Source organism: Acinonyx jubatus, chromosome F2 (genome assembly GCF_027475565.1).
Source record: "Acinonyx jubatus isolate Ajub_Pintada_27869175 chromosome F2, VMU_Ajub_asm_v1.0, whole genome shotgun sequence".
NCBI classification, from domain to species: Eukaryota; Metazoa; Chordata; class Mammalia; order Carnivora; family Felidae; genus Acinonyx; species Acinonyx jubatus.
The window spans coordinates 39531250-39556048 of NC_069394.1; the positions used below are offsets into that span (position 1 = coordinate 39531250).

Genomic DNA, 24799 nt, shown 5'->3' on the forward strand with positions numbered 1-24799 from the left:
TCTCTTCTGTTAGATTAATTGAATATAATTTTAGCTGAGGGCCTGGGCAAAAGAGTGAACCTATAATAATAGTAAAAGAAGAGAACAAAGGAAAAGAGATAAGGAGGGAAGGATGGACCTTAGAACTATATTCCTAAATATCAGAAATCCCTGCTTGACCAACATTCAAATTCACAAGCCCCACTGTAGGACTTTGACATACATGCGTGCTGCATGACATATCGTCCAAGGAACAGCAGCCAAAAGAAGTTACTTTCCTTGGAAAAAGAGATTGCCACAGAGTTTTCATACTTCACCACTTAAATAGTTTGGGCTTAATATAGTTAAGTAATATAATTATGAACCCATTTCCCAAAGTCCTATTTCTTGTTCATGTGTACCAGTTATTTTCTTTTTTTTTTTTTTAATTTTTTTTTTCAACGTTTATTTATTTTTGGGACAGAGAGAGACAGAGCATGAACGGGGGAGGGGCAGAGAGAGAGGGAGACACAGAATCGAAAACAGGCTCCAGGCTCTGAGCCATCAGCCCAGAGCCCGATGCGGGGCTCGAACTCACAGACCGCGAGATCGTGACCTGGCTGAAGTCGGACGCTTAACCTACTGCGCCACCCAGGCGCCCCATGTACCAGTTATTTTCAACTAGAACTCATATGTCACATGTTGGACCCAGCTCTTTGTATTAAAACACATAGGCAATCTACAAATAGAAATCCACAATCTAATTTTAACTTTAAAGAGTAAGACTCAGTGGGCACAATCACAGGAAGTGAGGTACAGAGATGACACTGGGCATTTGACCTAAGCAGGAAGTGACAAGGAGAAATTCAGACGCCTGAAAATGTAGTATGAAAGTAGAAAAAAGTGAAGGAGTCACTGGGTTTCCATCATATAAGAGATAGCAGCTTAAATAGTAAAGAGAAAGCATATTTAGGTATACCACAGCAGCTGGACCTAGAGTTACATCAGTTTAACTAACATATTAAGTGAAGAAGCAATATATTTACTAATGGGGGTAAGGGTAAAAAAAATTATCATTCTCTTTTACATAAAAAATATAGCACTGTCAGCGTTACGCTTATTAAATAATAATAAAAGTTAACATTTATTGAGTACTCGGTTGGATCAGACACTATTCTAAGTACATTACGTGAGTAGACTATTTAGTTTTCAAAGCAACTGTATGAGTTAGGAACATTATTATCCCAATTTCACAGATGAGAAAACTGAGGCACAGAAAGGCAAAAGCCACACACTTTGTAAATGCAGAGCCAGGATATGAACTCAGGCAGTCTGGCTCCATAGTCCTATGCCTTTTAACAGTATGTCATGCTACCTCTTAACACCTACTCAAAAGAAATATTACTCTTTATTTTAGAGTTTGTTTTCATATGTTTACATGAATAAACATAGGTTTCTTCATAGGTTTTCAGAAACCTATAGGAGAGTTAAGTCTTGAATTGAAGGAGGCTATTTACTAGCTATCAAAAGCAACTGAAGTCAGTGTTGAAAAAAAATACTTAATCCACCTTTGCATGATGTTATATTCATCCATGCAACTGAATCCAACTCAATTAATGGTGATTTAGGATTCCATGCTGAATACTAAAAATGTTAGATTCAAAGCCTAGAGAAGACATCATTTTTATTCCTATCTAAAGCAGATAAAATATTCTGGAAGCTTACGGTTAAAAGAGATAAAGAAAATTAAGACCAGAGAGTTCAAATGACCTGCCTGAGGCGAAAAAAGCAGTTTGAGGCGCAGAGTGACGTAAACTCTGATTCAGATGGGTCTGGTTCTCTCTTTGCTTTACCACTTTGTTTCTAATCAAGCTGGCTGAACACATCAAAATAAAATCAACTTCCCAAATGCATATCTGGGCCCTATAAAGAGGGAAATGTTTGATATCTGCCTGCCTCATGTCTAGAACCCACTTCATTCCGGAGTGAAGGTAAGGACAGAGAGAACAGACCACCAAGGGAATATTTTTAAGGGAAGGAGGAGAGGATTCACACATAGAGTACCCCAGATCTTCTCTGAAGGAATGTATGTTTTGGGTTTTGTTTGCTGGACAATTCATCTCTCTCAAACCTTACACAATTCTAAAAGCAGACCTTGAAATTATGTCTATACTGGCACCTATATGTGTAGGTGCTTGTGTATGCTCCAGTTCTATTCTAAGGGTTCTTAAGAACAGAGGACACGTTCTAAACCTTTCTGTATGTCCAGATTTTACCGAGTGCTTTCATACAGTAGGTGTTCAGTATGGAAGTGTTGAAAGTGTAAGTACATGGAATGTAAGGTTTCCAATGAGTTCATTTTCTCTCTCTAGAAAAAAAAAAACGTCCTGTATTCAGGTCTCTTAGTGATTTTTTTATTAGTTTATTTTAGTGGAGAAATTTTATGTATTCCTCCACCACCACCCCTGACCTGCCAAGGGATATTTGGCAATGTCTGGAGACCATTTTGGTTGTTAAAACTTGAGGGGGATGGTGCTTATTGTTATCTCGTAGATAGAGTCCAGGGATGCTGCTAAACAGCCTACATGCATGAGACAGACCCCACAATAAAGAATCATGTAGCCCCAAATGTCAGTAGTATCAAGGTTAAGGGACACAGGACTGTTTAGAAGTACAAAACGCACAACCACCTCTCCATTTCCCCATTTTTAAAACACAAGTAAGACATAAACCAAAATGGCACACCAAAGATATGCCTAAGCAAGACCATTTCAGCAATCTATTGTTAATATGACCAATTATTTAATAGGCTTATTTATAGGATTATAAGGGTTATTAAACACTGGAAGAAATGTATGAATTTAAACACACACATATATATGGAAAGCCTTCACCAAAAAAGATGTTCTGATCTTTACTGTATATGAAGCTGAGGCTACTTCACAGTTATGACAAAACATTGTGCTGATGAGGAATTTTAAAGCCACCCCTGACCTAACTCAGATGTGGGACTCTTCAAATTGTTTCATTATTTCTATTTTTCTAAGTTTATTTATTTATTTTGAGAGGGAAAGAGTGTGGGGGGGAGGGGTACAGAGAGAGAGAGAGAGAGAGGGAGAGAATCTCAAGCAGGCACTGCACTCAGTGCAGAGTTCCACCTGGGGCTCAATCTCATAACTGCAAGATCATGACTTGAGCCCAAACCAAGAGTTGGACACACAACCAACTGAGCCACCCAGGTGCCCCCAGACTGTTTCATTATTTCTAACCTCACTCAAAATCCACCTTTTTGACCAGCACACAAAGAGGAAATATATGTTTTTTGTGTGTGCAAATAGGGTCATCAAAAACTGCTTTACTATTGGCTTACCCTTTGTATGCCTGTCCATCTTCTTCATTTCTAGGTTCACCTGGAAGTTCCTATTTTCCAGCCTAGATTCCTTATTGTGGGTCCTTATTGAAGGATCATTCCTTCAGTTCTGCATTGCTCTCTTTGACTTCTGCCATGGAAAGATAGCTGCAGTAAAGCTATCCTAACAGCCTAATAATGTCTTTAAGATGAACAAGGAAAAGGAGGCAGGGGGAGCTGCTGGCTTTTCTTTGGACTTGGTCATGGTTTCCTTACATAGTCTCCAGCTGATGTGGTTATATTTGCTACAGTTTTATTTGCTTGTTCTTTTTCCCTAGTGCCTCATATTTGCTACTTTGGATATCTGGCATACACTTGAATAAAAATTTCTTTCTTTAAGGGGACAAATTCATTCTTTTCTGAGAATAAACTAACGAACACATAGATCTCAGGAGGATCTCTGAACATACTACAGTCACTAATCTGTTCAGTATTTTGTGTGTTGAGTTAAACATGTCACTACTGAGATCCTCATACATTGGTTAATGACTTTCTAAATATTTACCAAGATCTTTAATAAGCGAGAGTGCTTCCCATGATATAAAGGCTCCACCGCCATCATCCATGGCACCCTGCCCCACATCCCAGCTGTCCAGATGTCCACTGACCAGTACGACCTAGAACAAATAATAAAAAGAGAAAAAAAAATAAAACTAAGCAGAAATGACATCAAAGAGGAAGCATTCATAGTCATTCCAAATATAGAAATGAAACTTTTATATTTTCTTTTCTATTTTTACATCTTAAAAGATCTATGTCATTACTAGTGGAAAACCTGGTATAACGCTCTATATAAAGGGTGTAAGGTCATCCTAACAGTAATAAAAATTCTCACCTTGTACTTCTCTTCACTAATATAAGTTTGAATACTAAAGTGAAATGGTTTATTACTGACCGATGTTTTACAACTTTATTATATGGCTTAAAAGCTAAATGACATAAATGGGGCTCAAAACTTCAACTATATTCTCAACTGTCCCAAATTCTAGCAGACAATAATAAACATGTGTTGAACTGAATTCAAATGAAAAAGTGAGAACGATAATTTTTTATTTTTTATTATTTTTATTATTTTTTTAGCATTTTTTATTTTTTATTATGAAATTTATTGTCAAATTGGTTTCCATACAACACCCAGTGCTCATCCCAACAGGTGCCCTCAATACCCATCACCCACCCACCCCTCCCTCCCACCCCCCATAAACCCTCAGTTTATGATCTGTGTACTATAAATCACTCTGGTGTTAATAAATAAATATACTGGGGTTACAAACTACAGTCTAGTTAGACAAAAAACTTTTAAAAAAATTAAATTTACACTAGTCTTAAATAAGTCTACAGATTATATTACAAATTTTAAATCACCAAAGTTTTAAATTATTTTCAAGAATCATTAGAAATTATCTCCAGGAAAATAGAAACCATATTTCAATAAAACTAAATTTCATTAAAACATTTTAAACAAAGCAAGTTAAGTGATGCTTGCTTAATGGGATATCCATATGGAAAAATTGTACCTTGACCTCTATTTCACACAATATATGAATGTCAAATCAGATAGATTACAAATCTAAATAAAGATGTTAGAGGAAAGCATAGAACAGTTTTGTCAACTTGGAGTAGGCAAAGAGCACACACCATAAAAGAAAAAGTAACAAACTGAACTTTTAAAAAATAAGGAGTATCTGTTCATCAAAAGACCCCATTACAAGAGTGAAAAGGCAACCCACAGAGGAAGAGAAGATATTTACAATACATATACACAGCAAAGGAACCATATCCAGACTGTATAAAAAATTCCTACCAAACAGAAATAAAGAGGGAGTCAACTTATAAAAACATGGGCAAAAGACTTGAATTGACAACTCATAAAAATAGGCATACAAATACTAATAATCAAGCGAAAAGGTGCTTGGGTTCACTATCATCAAGGAAATACAAATTAAACTACATTCAATACATTTCCACGAAAATGACTAAAATAAAAAAGATAGAAAATGTCAAATATTGGTGAGGAGATAGACTGGAACTCTCACACATTGTTGGTGTGAGTGTAAGTGCTTATAACCACTCTGGAAAACTGATTTATGTACTGAGTCTGAACATACACACACCCTGTGTGTGCCCCAACACTTCCACTTCTATATATATCCAACAGGAATGTATGTGTGTATGTATACCTTCACCAAAAGAAATGTACTAGAATGCTCAGAATGTTCATAATGGCCCCTGCCCCCCCCCACCAAAGGAAACTACTTTAATGCCTGTTAACAGAGGAATGAATAAACTGTGTTGTACTGATCAATGGAACACTACATAGCAGTAATAATGAACGAACACAATACATGATCAATGGAGATAAATCTCATAAACATTATGAAATGAAAGAAGCCAGACACGAAATAATATATATCATGTATAATTCCATGTATATAAAATACAAAAACAATCAAAACAAAGGAGAATGGTTACCCAAGGTGAAAAGGGTTAGTGACATGAAGGAGAGCTTCTGGGGTGCTGGGCACATTCTGTTTCCTGATCTGGGTACAGTTACACAGGTGTGCTCAGTTTGTAAAAGCTTATCTTGTTACACACTTAGGATCTGTACACTTTCTCTGAGAACATTACATACCAATAAAAAGTTTTCAAAAGTTCAACAGATTGATGTCTATATACAGCATGTAGTAAGCAAACCAAAGTTGAATGAATCTTCTCGATGAATGAAACAAAAATGCCCCATGACTTTGGGAAAGCAGGATTTGGGTTCTGAAATATCAGGGTGACCCCTTGCACTGCCTGATTCCCCAGGCAGCTGTAGGATCCTCCATTGACTCTGCATACACACACAGCCAGACCCAGCCGGCATGACTTCATTGTAGTCACAAACAAGTACAATGCCTTGTAACTAACGAGACTAACAAATGGCCATGTAATGAACCCAAATGGATTGTTTCTAAGGAAAGAGGAAAAAAATGAAGAAGAAAACATGCTGCAATAGCAGGAAATTCTGACTCAGACGTTGGTGTAATCCCATGTGGGATGGACAAGCCAATTAGTCAACATTCTCACCATCCTCGGACCCATTTTCTCAATGAAATTGGAGTTCCCGTGGATTAAAAGTGTCAAAATGTGTTTTAATGAACTTTTTCCCAGTTAACACATAAGAGTAACTAAATCAAGGCAGCTGTTATTTCATCTTTCAGAATAATTGAGGTTATTTTACAATCATACTTCTTTATGTTTTCTAAAATGCCTCCATTATCCAACCCAGAATTATTACTTAAATAAATAATTAAAAGATGGGAGAAATGGTTTTGAATGATAGGAAATTAAATGTTATCCCATAAAATAAGGTCTTTGGCACAGTGCTAAAGAAGATTGACTACAAACCATGTAGATTTTAAGAGCTTATTTTAATATGTTTTTTAAAATCAGAAAATATATTGGGGGCCACTGTGAGACAGCAGCTGTAATTTTGATATAAAAAGTAGGTAATGACAATTCAGTAGCATTTTTAACAAACTTGAGTTTTCCTAATCATAAGAGCTCTACTCCCCTTAGAAAACAGTGATGCACAAGGTCTCATTCAACACGGTATCTGCATTATCATGCTTTAATGCAGTCCCACAAAGGATAAACCAGTACAACATACAAACTCACCATGCCTTGTGTCAGGGTCAGGCAGAAACGAACATTACTTATAATACATTTGTATCCGATTTAGGCAAACATACTAAAAACAGACTACCAAGAGACACAGTAAGCTCTAGTTTCTTGAAAAAGAATCACCTGATAAAAGACAGGAAAATACACAGTCCCTTCACTGCCTCTGTTGCCAGATGTGGAGCCCTTAGTGCAACAGGATGGCCTAGAACTAACAGAGAAGTGGGACACTCACCTATTTACTCCTCTTGTGTGCTGCTCCCCGAGGCAGGTAGAGCACTGACCAATTCCCCACCCACCACTTTCCTTTTTACCACCATCTCTTCCAAACACAGCAAGGAGTAAAAGTTATTAAAACAACAGCAGCAGCAATAGCAGGCACACCAAAACAATTAGGAAGGCAGAAGCAGAACTGTGATGATCTGAAATGCAGCTTCTTATTTGTGAGGAACACATTAGCCTTGACCACCAAAGACTCAGGCCTTGAGGTCGGGTGGGGCGGTGGGAGAGAGAACCTACCACAGAAGGGCAGAAACATACCAGATGGGAACCTGCTAAGATGAACAAAGACCAGCCGTGGCACACAACCCCCTACAGGCCAGCTGTGGGCCTGAGAGCAGAGATAAACTAAATCAAGGGTAGACAGACAGCAGCCTCAAGGACAAGCCCCTTACATCTTCATTATTGGGACATCCGGAGACACTAGTGCAAATAGATTTGCCTGATTAAATGATGAGTAAGAACATAATCAAAATGGGACATATGAAAAATATGGCAGAACAAGGAGAGAAAACAGCCTCAGTGGAAGTACATTCTTATGAAAGCAAGTTAATTCAAGGTATTGGAGAAAATGCCATGATCTTTGGCATTCACTGCATGCATTTATTCAACAATTTGTATTGAGTTCGTATTATGGGCCAGAAATACAGAAATGAAAAAATAAATAAATATTCTATCTTCATGGGATTATCGTTCTGGTAAGGGAAACAGACAATAAACAAATATGATATGATGGTAGTTTTAAGTGCTATCAAGAAATACTGGGCAAAGAAAGAAAATAGAGTGGTGGTAGCATGGAGAGGAAAGATCAGTGTGCTTCCTCCTACAAGGTGGACAGCCACAGGAGTGTTCTGTGCCTGCCCTAACAATGAGAGAAATCTGGATGATCTAGAAAAGCATAACTTTTTAAGGCCCATCAGAGATTTCAGATTGTGATTCAGTCAGAGGCGCTGAATTCCAGAGGACAACAAGCTCAAGGAGAGATGGGACACATGAGTTGCTTGGCCTTTTGCAGAGACAGGAGGGACAGGTGCCAGCAATAGACAGAGGTGGCAGACAAAAGCAGGAATGAAGAAGACAACTAAAAGGTTAACAAATTCTGAAAAGGCGAATGTGGGTTAATATGAGAGTTTAGAATACCTGGAAACCTCTCATGTAAGGTACTAGGTACCCAAATTTCCAGATCTTTTCCATAGGCCTCCATCAGGTACTCCCAAGAAATACTAGGAGCAGGGCAGAAGCCCTGAGAGAGCTTGCCTCAGTGATGCAGGAGTGCAGATGATGACCAGATACTATTGGGAGGCAGGCGCCAAACATAACCTGCTTCTGGGGCCCTTCTCTCATAGGAAGAAGTCACCTGCCCCTCCGGGAGAGAGGGAGTGCTATCTTGCAGGGCAGTCCTGGGCAAAGGTCAGTGGCTACAGGGAAAGGGGTAGAAAATTGCACTCCCACCCTGTACTGACACTAGGAAAAGCATGGATGCCTCTTGGGGAGGGCAGGAAACCAGCTCATACCTAGAATTCTGCATTGACTTAAAGCAGAGTCCTGCTGCCTGGGGGTGAGGGCTCGGAGTGGGGTGGGATACTCATTCCCATGACTACAGCAGAGTTTGGCTTCCACAGGGGCTTGGGAAAGAGTAGAAATGTTGGGAAAGCCCCACTCTTGTCCTCAGGCACACAGAGCCTGGCTGAGACCTAGGGGCAGGAGAACCAAGAAACTACCCTGTCCCCACCAGGAGTCCCCAATGAGTAACAAGCACAGCATTAACAGCTTATAGCCAAGGGAAGGGCAGGAGCACAGAGAGAAACACCCGCTGTGGTGCCAACATACAGAGCCTGCTGAAAGCTGAGGATAAAGCACAATACTAAGAAAAGTCCTCCAAGCAACCCAATCCCTACACTAAAAACAGAGTAGCAGCAACCCACTGCTAGAGAAATTTGAAACATGTGAGCACCAAAGGTAAGAATAGAGACAATAAAATCCAAACCTAGCTCAGCAATGAAAGATGGACTCATCCACTCTCAGACTAATGGCTGGACAGAAGAGGAGTAAGCACTTTTGCACTCACATACTGTTCACCTCAGGCTCCACTGTTCTGGTACATATGACATCTAGCATGCAATCAAAATTATGACATATAAAATAGGCAAGAAATAAAACAATCCGTTGTCAGGAAATACAATATTCAACACAATACTGTCGACCCAATGTAGCCCATATATTCAAAATATCAGACAAGGAGTTTAAAATAATTATGATTAATATGTTAAAAATCTAGTGGAAAAGATGGGAAATTTCATCAGAGAGATGGAAACTATAGTTACAAAGTCAAATGGAAATGAAAAATATAGTTATTTAAGGGACTAAATACTTAAGTGAAGTCAAAACTTAAAACTTTTGTAAGAAAAAGAAAAATATTTTCATGTCTTTAGGGGAGGAGGAAGTGTTCTTAAACAAGATACAAAAAATGCAAAGCATCAAGAAAAGATGCACAAATTCAACTATAAGAAAATGAAGACTTCCTGTTTATCAAGAGAATAACAGAATGAGAGGAGCTGCTACAAGTTGGGAGAAGATATTTATAATAAATATAACCAAAAAGTGGTTTATATTCAAAATACAGTAAAACCTTGGATTGCGATTAATTTGTTCAGTGAGTGTTCCACAGGACAAGCAAATATTTCTAATAAATTTTAACTTGATAAACGAGTGATGTCTTGCAATACAAGTAGTATGTGACACCAAACATCACATGATCACAACTGAGCCAATGGTTCTTCTCTCTCTGTGGGATTGTGGGTGATGAATGCAATGTCACATTTCTGTGAAATCCTCAAAAGGGGGCAAAAGCAAGTATCATTGGATAGGTTCCTTGTTAAAGTTGCTCGAAAAGGAAAAGATTCCACTGAGCCAATAGATAGCAGTGATTCCATTAGTGATAGTGAAAGTCGTCCTACACAATAACACTCCTGTCTCTTGTCTCCCTCACATGAAGGTTTTCAAAGGTAAGTTCAGGTTAATTTGTTTATTTTTCTTCATAGCTTGTATTTTCTTTATTATTTTGTATTATATTACAGTATTGTAATCATTTTTATGTGAACATTTTTGGGCTGTGGAATGAATCATCTGAGTTTCCATAATTTCTTATGGGGAAATTGGCTTTGATATGCAAGTGCTTTGGATTACAAGCATGTTTCCAGAACGGATTATGCTCATAAACCAAGGTTTGAATGTATATAAGGAATTCCTACTATTCAACTAGAAAAGATGAGCAATCCAACAGGAAAATGGAAAAAAGACATAAATAGGCATTTCACATATAAGAAATTATGAATGGATACAAAGCATTTGAAAAGATGACCAACCTCATCATTGATCAGGGAAATGCAAATTAAATCCTCAAAAAATTCTATTCTGTACCTAACTGGAAAAAAAAATTTAATCTAACAATATGAAGTCTTGGCAAGGATGCTGAGCAAAAGGAATTCTCATCCACTGCAGGAAGGAGCAGAAAAACCTAAATGGCTTATTAAAGCCATTTAGGAAAACCATTAGGCACATCCTATTAAATTGAACATATGTGCATCTCACAATCCAACAATTGCACTTTAGGTGCATATATATGAGGAATTCTGGCACTTGAGTTCTGGGACACGTGTACCAAAACAGTCATATAGAGGCAATCATAAAGCCTCAGACTAAAACCAACCCAAATGTCCACCAACAGAATGGATAAATAAATTGTGGCATAGTCATACAGTGGAATATTATAAAATAGTGAAAATGACCTACAGCTGCATCTATCAACATAACTGAATCTCAAAACAAAAATATAGGAGCAAAGCAAGAACAAAAAAGGAAGTCACAAAAGAAATAGAAGAGTATGATTCCATTATTTAATTTCAAAATCTGGTTGAACTAGAGAATATAATCTTTAGCAATGCATACAAAGATAGTAAGATTATGAAGAAAAGCAAAGTAATGGTAAACCAAAATCAGGATAGTTCTTATATCGGGTGGGGCTTGGGGCAGAGAGGAGGAGCTGATCAGAGAGAGTCATATGCAGATGATTTGAGTGGGTTTCTAAGGCACTGATAGTGTTCTTTCTCTGAAACTGAGTGGTGAGAACGTGTGTGATCTTTTCATTATTGTTTTTTAGGCTATACACATATGTTAAATAAAGTCTTACGAATGTGTATGTTGAACAATAGCAAGAGTTATTAAAGACGTATCTTCAAAGTCATGGGGCTCAGAGAGATATATCTTACGTTACAGGTCAGATATATCTCATCCTAATCCAACTGTTACAAAGCAAAGAAACAAATATGGAAAATGTCTACATTTACTTACAATCATAAGATTGATACTAAAATCTGAAAAAGAAAGAATGCCCTGTAAAACCAGCTACAGATCAAAGATAAATGTAAAAATCAAAATTACTTCTATCCAGCAGCATATTGAAAGCCATTGTGATAATGGCTCAATGGTCTCCAAATGCCCATAGAAAATGGAAGTTATATAGATACTAGATATGCTAAGAAAAGGCCACTAAGAAGTTAAGTCATACTTAATCTTCTTGGCATGCCTAGTTTTTAACATTCTGCATTTTAAATTATAAATTATATAGGTGTTTATCTAAACCTAACCAAGTTCGTATTGATTGATCCTTAATAAACAAAATGCCCACTTAACTTTGAAGCCTGCTTCATTTTACAAATGTCTTGTTCAATAAAAAAAAAAAAAAAACCCAGAAAGACAACTATTCAGTGTTTTTATTTGTTGCTTTTGTGATGTTTTTCTTTGCTTGCAGCTGCTTCATTCTCTCGGTCTCATTTTATTTGGTGTATTTTAAGAGGTAGCAGGAGGAGTATCAGGGTTGCAAAGTTCAAGGCCTAGTGCAATTCCAGACACAGGAAATCCCCAATCCAATTTTCAACAACAAAAATCATTAGATAGTTGAAAAATATGACCTACAAAAAAAAGGAGGAAAAAAGTTTTCTCATTATTTGGCCTTAGAGAAGAAGCCAAGAAGTGATCTAATAATGGGCTTCAGCCCTGACAGGCCCATCTGTGGAGGACTGAGCACCAAAAGAAAAGGCAAGGGAACCAGGTTTGGGCCATACCAGTGACTGTGAGGGTCATATAAATGATCAAGAATTTTCTGATGGAAGGCTTTTGTTGAAGTTAAAAAAGTGGCTAACTGGGGAAAGATTATGGAAAATTTCACTCCTGGGAGGGTTTCTAAAATAGGATCCATTCTTAGGTCTTACATGAAAAGCTAACAAAGGAGGGATAAATAAAATCTTTCAAGGTTCCATCTAATCCAATATTCCATGACAGTTCTTAAGAATTCTTCTTCTATTCTAACCACTTTAAAGGAGGAAATTGTCTTTTGAAAAGTCTCCATAACCTCAATAGACTTTTCCCTGAGCATCTCCTAGATACTCTGGCTGCCAAGATCTTCCCACAATTTAGGATCTAAATGCAGGTGGGCAGGCACTTCTCAAGAAATCCATGTTTTCATAATCCCTGTCAGAGACAAAGCCTTGGTTTTCAGAGGACAGTTGCTGCGTGTATTGTGCTATTGCCCAACACAGACAAAGGGGACTATGTTTGAACAAATATTGTCTTTCCCAATGAACAGAGTAGGTGGTCTACAGAATAAAGCTAGACTCCTAATACACAGGGTGTATTCAAAGACAACAAACATCTGAGCTCCTTTTGAATTAATTTATATTCAAGCTTTGTTTAGTGAAACAGCTGGGTGTTGACTGCTTGCAGGATACAGACTTCTTTCCCAAGATAATGAACCACGTGTCCAAATGCTCACACATCACCACAGCTACTCCTGAAAGGAGCTGTTTCCTCTTCTTGAGTGTCCCCTCTTACATGTTCAGGGCACTCAAATTGGCTTCATAAAAGAAAGATCATTCCTGTTCCTGGTTGAATACTCTAAGCACATTGCTGGTATCTGAAGGTACAATAAGAAGGGCCTAATTTATCTGTGACTCAAGAAAAAATAAGCCTTAGGTAGACTGATGAATGTGAATTGCAGTGTACTTGGAAGAAATGGCTGAAATTGATTAAAGATTGACTTGCAGATGGGACATGGCAGAGAGTGTCTATGGAAGGAAATCATTCTGATTAAATGAAGGTGGCGGGTTTCATCCAGAAGTCATGACTGGTTGCAACTGGCAATGATAATCTTTTAAGTAAAAGAACTGTGTTCCTGAATCCCCTCTCCATTGGCTTAAGCAACCACAGGATAAGTTGTCTCACTTGAGAGGATGGAAAGAGTAGAAGAGTTGAATGACAACACTATATTTGAACTTCCTCAAAGGAGGAAAGGGAGATGGACTTTAAGCAATTTTGATCTCAATGGTGATCATCTTTCTCATGGTCAAATCCAACTATGGTACAGGGCACAGCTATAACTTCTCTATTCTCACAGCCATTCACTCATCACTATGTTCTAAGCATTTGTTAGCCATGGCACATAAGATTAAAAAACAAAAAATAGAAGCACTTCATATTTTGGTATTCTACAGATTTTCATTATTCAATTTAGACAGGCTAACAGAGGTATCATCAATCTTTCATTATAGAAAACGGGGGCCAAGATGCTGCCTTCCAAAAAAAAAAAAAAAGAAAAGAAAAGAAAACCAAAGAAAAAGAAATTTTTTAACTTATTTTTTTGCCATTTAGTTTTATAAACTAAAGGATTATTTTTGGCCCCTAATGTTTTATAAAATCCCAGAAGCCTATGCAGCTTAGGGTACTGTTTTTTGTTTGTTTGTCTATTGATTGTGGAAACTTTAATTATTTAACCTTCTGTGATCTTCTGAATGTTCCTACAGAAGTCATTCTGCAAGATCAGCTGAAGGCTTCTGTCCACACAATATTCTGCAGCCTCCAGTTCTGTACCAATTTGATGAGCCATGAAAAGAAGCTAACAACAGACCAGGGTTTTCTATCCAAATGAATGCTGTCACTTTGAAAAGCACAGTAACTGGAAGGCTGTATAATAATTCCTCCCCTACCACCAGTTCCCATAAAGAGAAAGATGAATTGCTATGGAGTAGTATACAGATTTACTTCTGTGGATTTTTTCCCTAGTAGAAAGAAATTTGGTTTGAGGATAGGGTATTTTTAGTTACTCTGTGAATGATTAGGAAAAGAAGGAAGAAAGGAAGGAAGGAAGGGAGGAAGGGAGGGAGGAACGGAGGAAGGAAGGAGAGATTGAAGCAAAATGCTGACTAGCACAAAAAGAAGATGAAGTAGAAGACAGAGTAGAGGGCAAGAGGACTGCAAAGAAGCTTTGGCAAAGGCAGAGGAAGAAAAGAGAAAGTAAACCCAGGTCAAGATGTGAACCCAGTGTCAGGTTGCTGAGGCTCACATGACAAAACTAAGAGAAATTGTCTCACCATATGCTTATGTGCACTAGTTTGATGTCACTATGGGCGTGGCTAAGACTAGGTAAGCTGAGAAGTGGGAAGGAGGCTTTAACTAACACTAACCTGTCAAGATAGCCAGTGTATTTTAAGTTGCAGTTACCTAAATTACCTCTACCTCAAACATCCACATTATTCTGTTGGCTCCTGCCTGCCAAGTCCATGGACCACAACAGTAATGCGGAGTCAGAAGTCAACCATCCCAAGTCACAAGACGGGCAGTGAACTTTGGGGTAGCTTCATGGCTTCCTATGATGTCAACACTTGATGACAACTTTAATTTTGATGCATAAATTATAGTTTAAATAAAAGATAGTCAAATAACATTATAAATACCCCTAAGAGGACTTTTCAGTGATCTAATTTTTGTCTTCAGAACAGCGTGTCAAGAAGCCACGCTTACTTTCAAAGATTCTATGTCTCCATGGGAAGCAAGCTAATGGTTCAAACACAGTAGTTCTTGGTCTTTACTCCTCTCATCATATTTGAGCTCACATACTCTCAGCCAGGTCATTTTAGTTAATAATCTTTGCATTCAGACTCTAGGAACAAGCCAAATTTCCACTAGCATACTTTGTTTTAGGAAGGGGATGTTGCAAATATTAAACTTTTTATTTTCTTGTATCTTTGTGTAAAAGAATACTATTCTACCCATTAACCCTGATTCAGTCTTATTTTTTTATGGGAATTTTCTTCTCCTAGAAAGAAAAAGAATAGTTTTCTTAACCAATATTGTATCTAATATAAATGTTATGTAAGCGTCAGAGAAAAGTGTGTATTGTGTTTATATACCCAAAATGAAAAATTCTTCCTTTCCATTTAGAATATAATAAATTGAAACTTAACTTCAATATTCACTGTCAAATAACACATCTACATTAAGAAGAGAAGTGATCATTTTAGACTCACAAGAATCAAGTCTCTAAAGGCTAAAAAGCTGATTAACTTCATAATGTGTGTGTATCACAAATCAAAACAGACAGTCTGAAAGTGATTTCTTCTAAGTCCAAACTAACTTGAAGCATGGTCACACTTTGCACAGCACAGAAAACTTATTTTCTGCCCTCTTAGAAGTGTACTTCAAGGATAAGGAGTAGAAGCAGCTTGAATGTCATAATATTTGGTAATGGCAGACCCACTAGATAGAAAGGGGTAAAAATTGATTCTAGGGCCTCAGAGTGCATGAGGAATGACTATTTAAAAAAATACCTAATGATACAAGGTAATTTTAAGAACATTACAGAGACCACAAAGGATAATGAATAGTATAGTGTTCCTCTCTCCAAAATGCAATTAACTGAAATAAAAGATCATGATAAAAGAACGATTAACGGATATGGTGACATTATCACTGCAGACTTAGATTTTTTTAATGTCAACACTTATAAGGTTATCCATGTTCCCCTAAATATTTTGAATTGTCATGAGATTATAGCCTCATCAGTTACATGTTGATTGTGGCCATGTATTTTGAATAATTAACTGTATACCCTGGGAAAAGAAAGAAAGAAAGGAAGAAAGAAAGAACTAATGAACAAACTTTTCCATCAATTGTGCATTTTCTAAAGAAACAAAAATACTAATAAAAACAAATGTTTATTAATTTAACTTGTATTTTATCAGTGCAGTGCATTTTAAGAGACTATAAAATTAGAGGAAGATGAAAAGAAATACAAAGTACGGTTCTCATGAAATCATATTTGTTATGAGTGTTAGCACGTGTTTAACTTAAGTCACCCCTGGTACAATGTCAGACAGTATTTCTGTCAATACCTCAGAGACACTTATAAACTTCAAGATGATAAACACATAAGATGAATCATTAATATGTTTAACCAAATAATCAAGGTTCTATAATATCACCCTGAAGCAGAAATGATAGCTTATAGCTAACAAGATAATTCAGCAGGGATAAATATCAAGGTGTACATTGTACTCTGAGATGCTGGGTTGATAGCAGTTCATCTGGGGACAATCAGAAAATTTAGGTGTAGGTGGACCTAAACATATTGAGCAGTGTGTCCCAGCTATGGAAAATATTAATAAAATATTAGGGTTTGTTGACAGAAATATAGGATACTGATTATGTAAAGTAATACTCCCATTTCAATTAATCAAACACTTTTACCTCTCTCTCTCTCTTTCTCTCTCTCTCTCTTTTTTTTTTTTTTTGCCCAGATACCTATAGAGACCTTCCAGAAAATAGACTGTGGTTGGAGAAGAGATGCCAGGATCTTACAGTGCCTGGAAATAACACTGTTTGAAGAGCAACTGTATATGTTACCCTGGAAAAGAGCATGCTTCAAAGGGCTAGATGCCTCATCTACAAGAGAATGAACTTGATCAGATGGTATAACCAGGCCAGCGAGCAGAGGGTGCATGCATAGATTGCAGCTCGCTAGAAGAATGAATCTGAGCAGTTCAGCCAGGGAACAGAGGAGTCCTCAGAGGAGTAAGCTGCAAAATCCTGGCAGTGTTCAAGCAGAAGTGGAAGGAACATCTGTCAGGTAAAGAATGGATACATGACCTGAGGTCTGAGTGGCAGGTGGGCACTGAGCCAGATAATGTCCAAAGGCACTGTCAGCTCTAAGATTCCATGATTCTAAAAGGAAGAATGGGCTTATCTTGGCCATTATTCAGTGAGAATTGTTAAAGATTTCCTGTAAAACCTGTATTTTTTCCTAGTACAAATTTCTATTATCACGTTTTTTTCTTCAGTTGGACCCAGAATAAAAATTTAAAATTATGTTACTAGTAATATTTATTATTAAGAAAATAAGACATACTAAAAAGAACTTTTTATGACTTAAAATTTGCCTTCTTGAATTGGTGCCATGCTGCATCAACTTCCATTGAAACCTAGGGGCATACTGTGGGAGGCATAATAATTATAACCACTGTCAATATCAACCCCTAGCTCCTTTGGTAATTTTCTGACACATTTTCTGAGACATTTTTTTTCTTTGTAGGATGAAGGCTGCTACACTCATTATAACAGTCTCATCATACCATCTTGATGGTTCCTTTTGAACTTTCTCCAATTCCATTGGATTTTGAAACTGTAGCAATCAAACCCATAATGCATAGATAATGTAACTTTTTTGTGTGCTATATAGAAACTATAACACCTCTCCTGATATTTCCCGGAATTTGCTTATTTTCTTTAATGGCATAGAATTACATAAATTAAGAAACCTACAATAACTCTGAATTCCTTCTCAGGATCCTACATTCACACTATTAAAGCTAGAATGACCTTAGGAGATTATGGTCAGTGCTCTGCTTTTACACAGAGAAGTGCTTTGCCCAAGTGGCAGGGCCTGAAAATAGAACCCGTTGCTTCTGACACAGAGCTAAGGGCTATTTCCATTCTATCTTTCTGCCTGCTTCATAAAAAAACAATGCAGTGACTACTTTTGATTGCTTTTCTCTAATGCATTACCTTTTACTTGACTGTGCTGAAAATTAACCTGCTACTTTTTGCCTATACACATAGTCTAATGAGTTCTTCCTACAATTTATCCCTATCAGCTGGACATGGGCAAGTTATTTAACCTCTCTAAGCCTTGTTTCTACATCTGTAAGGTGGGAATAATAACACAAACCCAACTTTAAAGTGTGTGGTGAGAATGAAATGAGATGACATAATAGCTTCATCACTGTCTCAGTCACTGGGCACAAAGTATGGACTCTTACATGGTTGCCGTTATAGTGCTGATTACACCATAATTACTGTACGGTCACCCCAAACACTGCAAACAATTCTTTCTAGGAAAAATGCACTTGGGGAGTTGGAAAGGAGAGTGGATTTCACACACACTGCTTCAGCAGGCACAGGTTTAGGGTACTATGTGCTGCTTGCTTGAATTAGAGGGAGCATCAATCACAAGCGTATGTTATTTAAAATATGACAAATATTCTAAAAATGTTGTTTGGCGAGTCTAATTTAAAACAGCATGAACTTATCCCATTTGAAAACATTCGTACACCATGAAATAGCTAAGTTACATTTTCATTTCAGTAATAGGTTGCAAAGGGGAAAAAGATGTTACAGCTCAAGCAATCACAAACACACAGCCCTCCCTAACTAACTCTGTAGTTACTAGGTAACCAGGTAGTGCTGTGTGAAAATGAATTCAGGTGTTTGAACTAGAGATTCCCATGCACCTGAGGTGAGTTTGGTCCTGGCAATGGCTAGTCTAATAAATGATTCCACTGTCAATCGCATTTCTAGAGTTAGCAAGACTGGTCCCACAAAGGCTCTCTGTAGGAGGGCCCAGAATATAGGGAGAGAGTCTCCAGAATAGAGTCTTAGGGAACACAACAAAGTCTGGCATATTTCATGTAAAAATGAGAAGCTTAAGCTTTTTAAAAAAAAAAACAAAAAGCATATCTTGACATCCCATTTGAGCATAATCTCTGCAGAGAAGGCTCAAAGATCGCTAAGAATAGGGAGTAGATGATAAATGGCAGATATCAGTTTTATGCTATTGTAGACAAATTTAAGTGTAGTGTTGTTTAAAGATCAAAGAAAAAGCTAAATGGCCCATCACAGAGCTCTGTTTCATCTCTTTCAACTCTATACTCTTAACATTTGATGAATTTTCATCTCCATATGTTCCTTCAGTAAATTTCAGTAAGGTTGGACATGTTTCAACCTTTTGAACAGGGGAGAAGGGAGGAACATGCCTTCTATCCTCACCCCTCAGCTGAGAAATACCAAACTCTCTTCTAATGGCAGAGACCTTTTTATTTCCTTTTACACATATTACTCATAAGACTTGAAATACAGTAGAAAATCAACAAACCAACTTTGATTTCTTTCTTTTTAATAACAAAATGTTATTCAGAATCAAGCTAGTTCAGTTCCTTAAAAAAAAATTAGGGGTGCCTGGGTGGCTCAGTTGGTTAGGCGTCCAACTTCGGCTCAGGTCAGGATCTTGCCGCTTGTGGGTTCAAGCCCCACATCAGGCTCTGTGCTGACAGCTCAGAGCCTGGAGCCTGCTTCAGATTCTGTGTTTCCGTCTCTCTCTGCCCTTTCCTGCTGTCTTTCTCTCTCTCTCTCAAAAATAAACAAACATTAAAAAATTAAAAAAAATAATATTAGTGTTTGTGATCAATGAACAACTAAAACAAATTTATAATTAATTACTTTGACTTTTACAATTCTAATCACCTAAACCCATTAAAGAAGTTTACTGCAAGAACTCACGGATCTTGCAGTCCGTGAGTTCGAGCCCCGTGTTGGGCTCTGTGCTGACAGCTCAGAGCCTGGAGCCTACTTCAGATTCTGTGTCTCCATCTCTCTCTGCTCCTCCCCCACTCACACTCTATCTCTCAAAAATAAACATTAAAAAAAAAAGATTAAGTTTAATGTGTGCTTCAAAGGTCAAGAACTATACAGAACTATAGACAAAAAATTCAGACCAAAAATAAAATAAAGCTTAAAAGTTAATTACAAGACTTCTGGTCAACAGGGTACAGCAAGTTCACACTCTCATGAGCCTCCTCTGTTCCAAACACGTGGCAATTAGAGATGAGTTATAACAAGTGAAAACCAAAAGGCTATAGTTTGGCTCTAAAAACCAGATAAACATCTCTATGGACTAGAAGTGGATTAGAATCACAAGGCAGTGAGTAGGTCTGAAGCCAGGGGATCTGCAGGGCTTCAGATCTAGAAGCCAGCACTGTCTTCTGGGCATCCTGTTCCTATAGGTACAGAGAATCTGAAGTAGCTTTGCTGGAGATAGGGGGACCTATGCCAGGTTAACTGCATAGAAGCAAGCAAGGTAGATGGGCTCATGAGAGGAAGCTGAAAACAAGAAAACATGCCAAGTGGTACAGCTTTATAAAGAGTTTTAGCCTCTAGAGGAGATATGGACAAAGATATGAATCAGAACCAGGCACTGAATCAAGCTACCTGCTGGCTTTGGAACAGAATATGTGATCCTCGTTATCACCATTGGCAAGGGTGGCTGATACAACATAATAAAACCCAGTTCTGGACAGGCAGTGTTGCAGGCCAGGTGAAAGTAATCACAAAACCTTCAGAGAGAGAATGGGGAGCCCAAAGGGAAAGAACACAATACAAACAACAATACAAATTGAATCTTAAATCATCCTACTCAAAATGAGTCAGCAAACCCAAATTCCAAAACACATGAAGAAGTACAGTGTTAAAAATGTCAACAAAATCAACAACTGGAATAAAAATTCCATTCCAGATTAAATTAATTTTATGGAAAATCTACATAACATTTTTTAAAATTATGCTTAGGGTGATCAAAGGACTACTTTTCTAGAAAAAAAAATTACTAAAATTGACTCAAGGAGAAATAAGAAAACCTGAAAATATCAATAAACATTAAGAAATTCAATCAAGAGTCGGAAAGTACTCTCTATCTTCACACACACACACACACACACACACACACACACACACACACACTAACGCCATCTGACTCAAGAGGTAAATTTTATGAAGGAATAGAAAATCTTCAAACTAAGTCAATTCATTTATCAAGATATTACCTTGAGACCAAAACAAGACAAGGGCATTACAATATAGACCAATCTTATTTATGAATGCAATGCAAAATGATTATTAATGCAGTATAAAACTTCCTCCACTTTTAACAGATAAAATTAGAAAACAGACAATAAAGGTAAAAAAAAATGAGCTTATGATTTCAGTCAATCTATATAATATATTATCATAAGGTTAATTTGTCATTCTTGAAAAAGCAAACATAAAAACAAACAATATCCTATGTTTGGTCCAAATTGCAAAATATGTTAGTGATTCTTTATGAAAAAAATAAAATCCACAGCAACCCTATTTAATACACATGGAGGGTTCTGTGGATTTGTCCATGCAGACAGGGCATTTGGAATGATCAAATCCTGCTTGTTGCTTAAAGATTAAAGAATAATTTTGAGCAGAAAATAAGCACATGGATTCATTTACTCCTGCTTCACTACCCATGTCTATAAAGCTTAATGACACTGTCCCTAGCACCAAAGTTTACTTATTTTTATTTTATATATGCACTATTGCGCCATCAGTGAAATATTCAACAATCTAAAAAATCAAAACAGAGGCAATAAAACAGAAATATAGCTGTCTTCCATTTCCCCTTCTGTATCAGACAGGAGCCCTGAAGCAGTAAGTGCCTGCCCTGCCCACAGGCTTTTCCTTAGGAAAGTAGCCTCAGGAATTCTTTCTGCACAAAGCTGTTAGGGCTCATGCCATGTATGTCAAGAGAAATGAGCTCTGCTTCCATGGTTGCAAACAGTTATACTAAAATCAGCTCCTAAGTCAAACTAACATAGATAATCGGATATGAGAGAAACATACCTTTGACCTGGCTTGGCTCCAAAACCCAACTCAAAAGGGGTGAGTTGCATTGGATGGCAAGAAGCCATTGACACATACAGAAGGGGACGGGGGGTGTTGAGGAGGAAAAATGTACTCTACCCTTCAAGGTTCTTCTGGCTGGTCTAAGGATTATATTGCATGAAACAGATTAAGATGGGAAAAAAATCAAATTTAATTCCATATGTTTGGGGAAACCACATAAACTTGAAAGATTCCAAAGATAGTTAGACAAAATGAGGTATAAATGTTATCCTGAACTAAGGAGAAAGGGGTAGGGGTCTGGGACTTAAAAGGGAAGGAAAGCAATTCACAGGAAGATGAAAAAGTAGTTGTTTGGTAAACAAGTGTGTGCTGGACACACATTGGGACATAGGAATTTTAATAAACAGACTGCTAAATTCCTCCCTGTCTATTACCCCCAGTTCATATTATAATATAGTTATTTATGGTGATAGCTCCTTTCCTGGAGCAGGCCCTGTAAATTCTTTTAGGCAGTTAGGAGTGTCTCCTTGAAACTTTTGGACCTTGATTGTTTTCAACTCAAAATAATCTGTATGCCAAGGTGGAACGTCTTGAGGTGATTCGTTCTGAACCCCTACAGGGGTGAGGAGTCTCCTATACCCTCTGGAATTTACCTTGGTTCTTCTTTAATCCTAGTCTACAATAGTCTTAAAAGTATAGGGAACAGTACTATACAGCTAAAAAGCACATTATGTACCTGCCATCCACATGTCTTTGTACATCTATAGTAAATCACTATGCACTATCCATTCTATGTTCCCCCAAATATCTATCTATCTATCTATCTATCTATCTATCTATCTATCTATCTATCCATCCATCCTTAGACAAATATATTTGGAAAATGCTAAACCAGTATATACTATTCTAGAGAAACCTGTTTAGCCTTATTTTACCCAGCATTTCCAAAATGTTGTATCCATGCCTTCAGCAAGCATTTATCAAACCACTATGTTCCAGATGCCATAATATATAATTTCTGGGGATAGAGCAAGAAACTTGACAAAGCTTCTGTCCTTGTGAACTTACATTCTAGCTGGAGGATAAGTGAAGACCAAGTAAACAAAGGTAACTCCAGACAGTGACATATGCTGTGAAAATATAAAATCAAATAATGTGTCAGAAAGTGGTAAGGGGATCAATGGCCAGTAAAAGGCCTCTCAAAGAAAATAATGTTTGTGTTGAAACCTGAATGTTAAGAGCTGGCCAGGTGAAGATGTGGGAAAGAGAACTCCAGCCAAAAAGAATAGCTGAGGGAAAGACCTCGTGGCAGAATGAGTTTGAGAGCTTAAGTCTTTCTTTATAACAACCTGTTAGCATTAAGCAGAGCAGCAAATCAAGAAGCTGCACTTAGGAAATACCTGAGGTACCAGAAATACTAGTTTCATTTGAATTTAGGAATTATGATGGCATGCTGATTTAGGAAACCAAAAATATTGCTGAATGCTCATACATAGATCCATCTGGAAATGATCATTCCCTTTCAAGTACAGAAATGCAACATATTAAATCAAGAAGCCCCAGGAAAGATTTAATGTAGCAAACTAAAATGTGGCTTTCTAGAATTACTTTTCTAATTGTAGACAGTCATTGAGAATTTTTGTTTTAGATTTTTTTTTTAACGTTTATTTATTTTTGAGACAGAGAGAGACACAGCATGAACGGGGGAGGGGCAGAGAGAGAGAGAGAGAGACAGAATTGAAAGCAGGCTCCAGGCTCTGAGCCATCAGTCCAGAGCCCGACGCGGGGCTCGAACTCACGGACCGCGAGATGGTGACCTGAAGTCGGATGCTTAACCGACTGAGCCACCCAGGCGCCCTGAGAATTTTTGTTTTAGAAATGAAAGTAATACAAATATATAATTGCCATAGAAGTCCTGTGGAAGAAAACCAAAAGGTAAGGATCATTTTTTTTTTTTTTAATCTACCAGAGGAAATTGGGGAAGGGATGAACACTGAGGACAGGATCAAACAGAAGAGGAGTTGGATAGCCAGGGGATATAAGCAGAGATAAATCTTTTCACAGTCAATTGGAAAACTAACATCATGGAAAGAAGCCCTGAGGGGAGCAGTGTGGGGCACTGGTAGCAATAACTGGTCAGCATGCCCCCAGGGACTCTGCAGTGAGTGAAATGAGCAGCCACTGCCCAACGCAAGCCACCTGGAAGTTACCTGGGCTGACCATAATTCACACTGTCTGAACAGTGTGAATTCACTGGGCTGACCATAATTCACACTGTCTGAACTGTTCATAGCTGAAAGCAAATGAACAGTGTGGAGACACCCCTCGAGAAGAGGACAGTTTAGGAGCACGTGGAAACCAGTTAAGGAAGAATTCACACAGGGCAATAGGACAAAATAGGGACAAGTAAACAAACAAGTTAATAAGGAGGGTTGTATTTTGTGTTTCAGTAAGAAATGGAATACTGTACCATTACAACAGATTATCTCACAGAAATGTATTGTAAGTTCCTCCAATTCCAAATCTTGAAAGATGTGCTAAATTGTATATAAGTGCAAAAAAACAAAAACAAAAACAAAAACAAACCATGCTGCTGGGTACTCTTGCATCTTGAGAAAAAAAAAAAACACGTTCAATCAAATCATTTATGGAATAGAGTGTTCTGATTAAATTGATTTC

General features: G+C 37.6%; 1 protein-coding gene across 5 annotated transcripts in view; it reads right to left on the bottom strand.

Annotated features, from left to right (window-relative positions):
- Window positions 1–24799, bottom strand: part of CPQ (carboxypeptidase Q) — a 483553-nt gene that overhangs the window by 182851 nt on the left and 275903 nt on the right. For all 5 annotated transcript variants that reach the window (XM_053208531.1, XM_053208529.1, XM_027064174.2 and 2 more), the window contains exon 5: window positions 3873–3984. In XM_053208531.1, the coding sequence (XP_053064506.1) occupies window positions 3873–3984 (112 nt within the window). The remainder of the gene's footprint in view (window positions 1–3872; window positions 3985–24799) is intronic.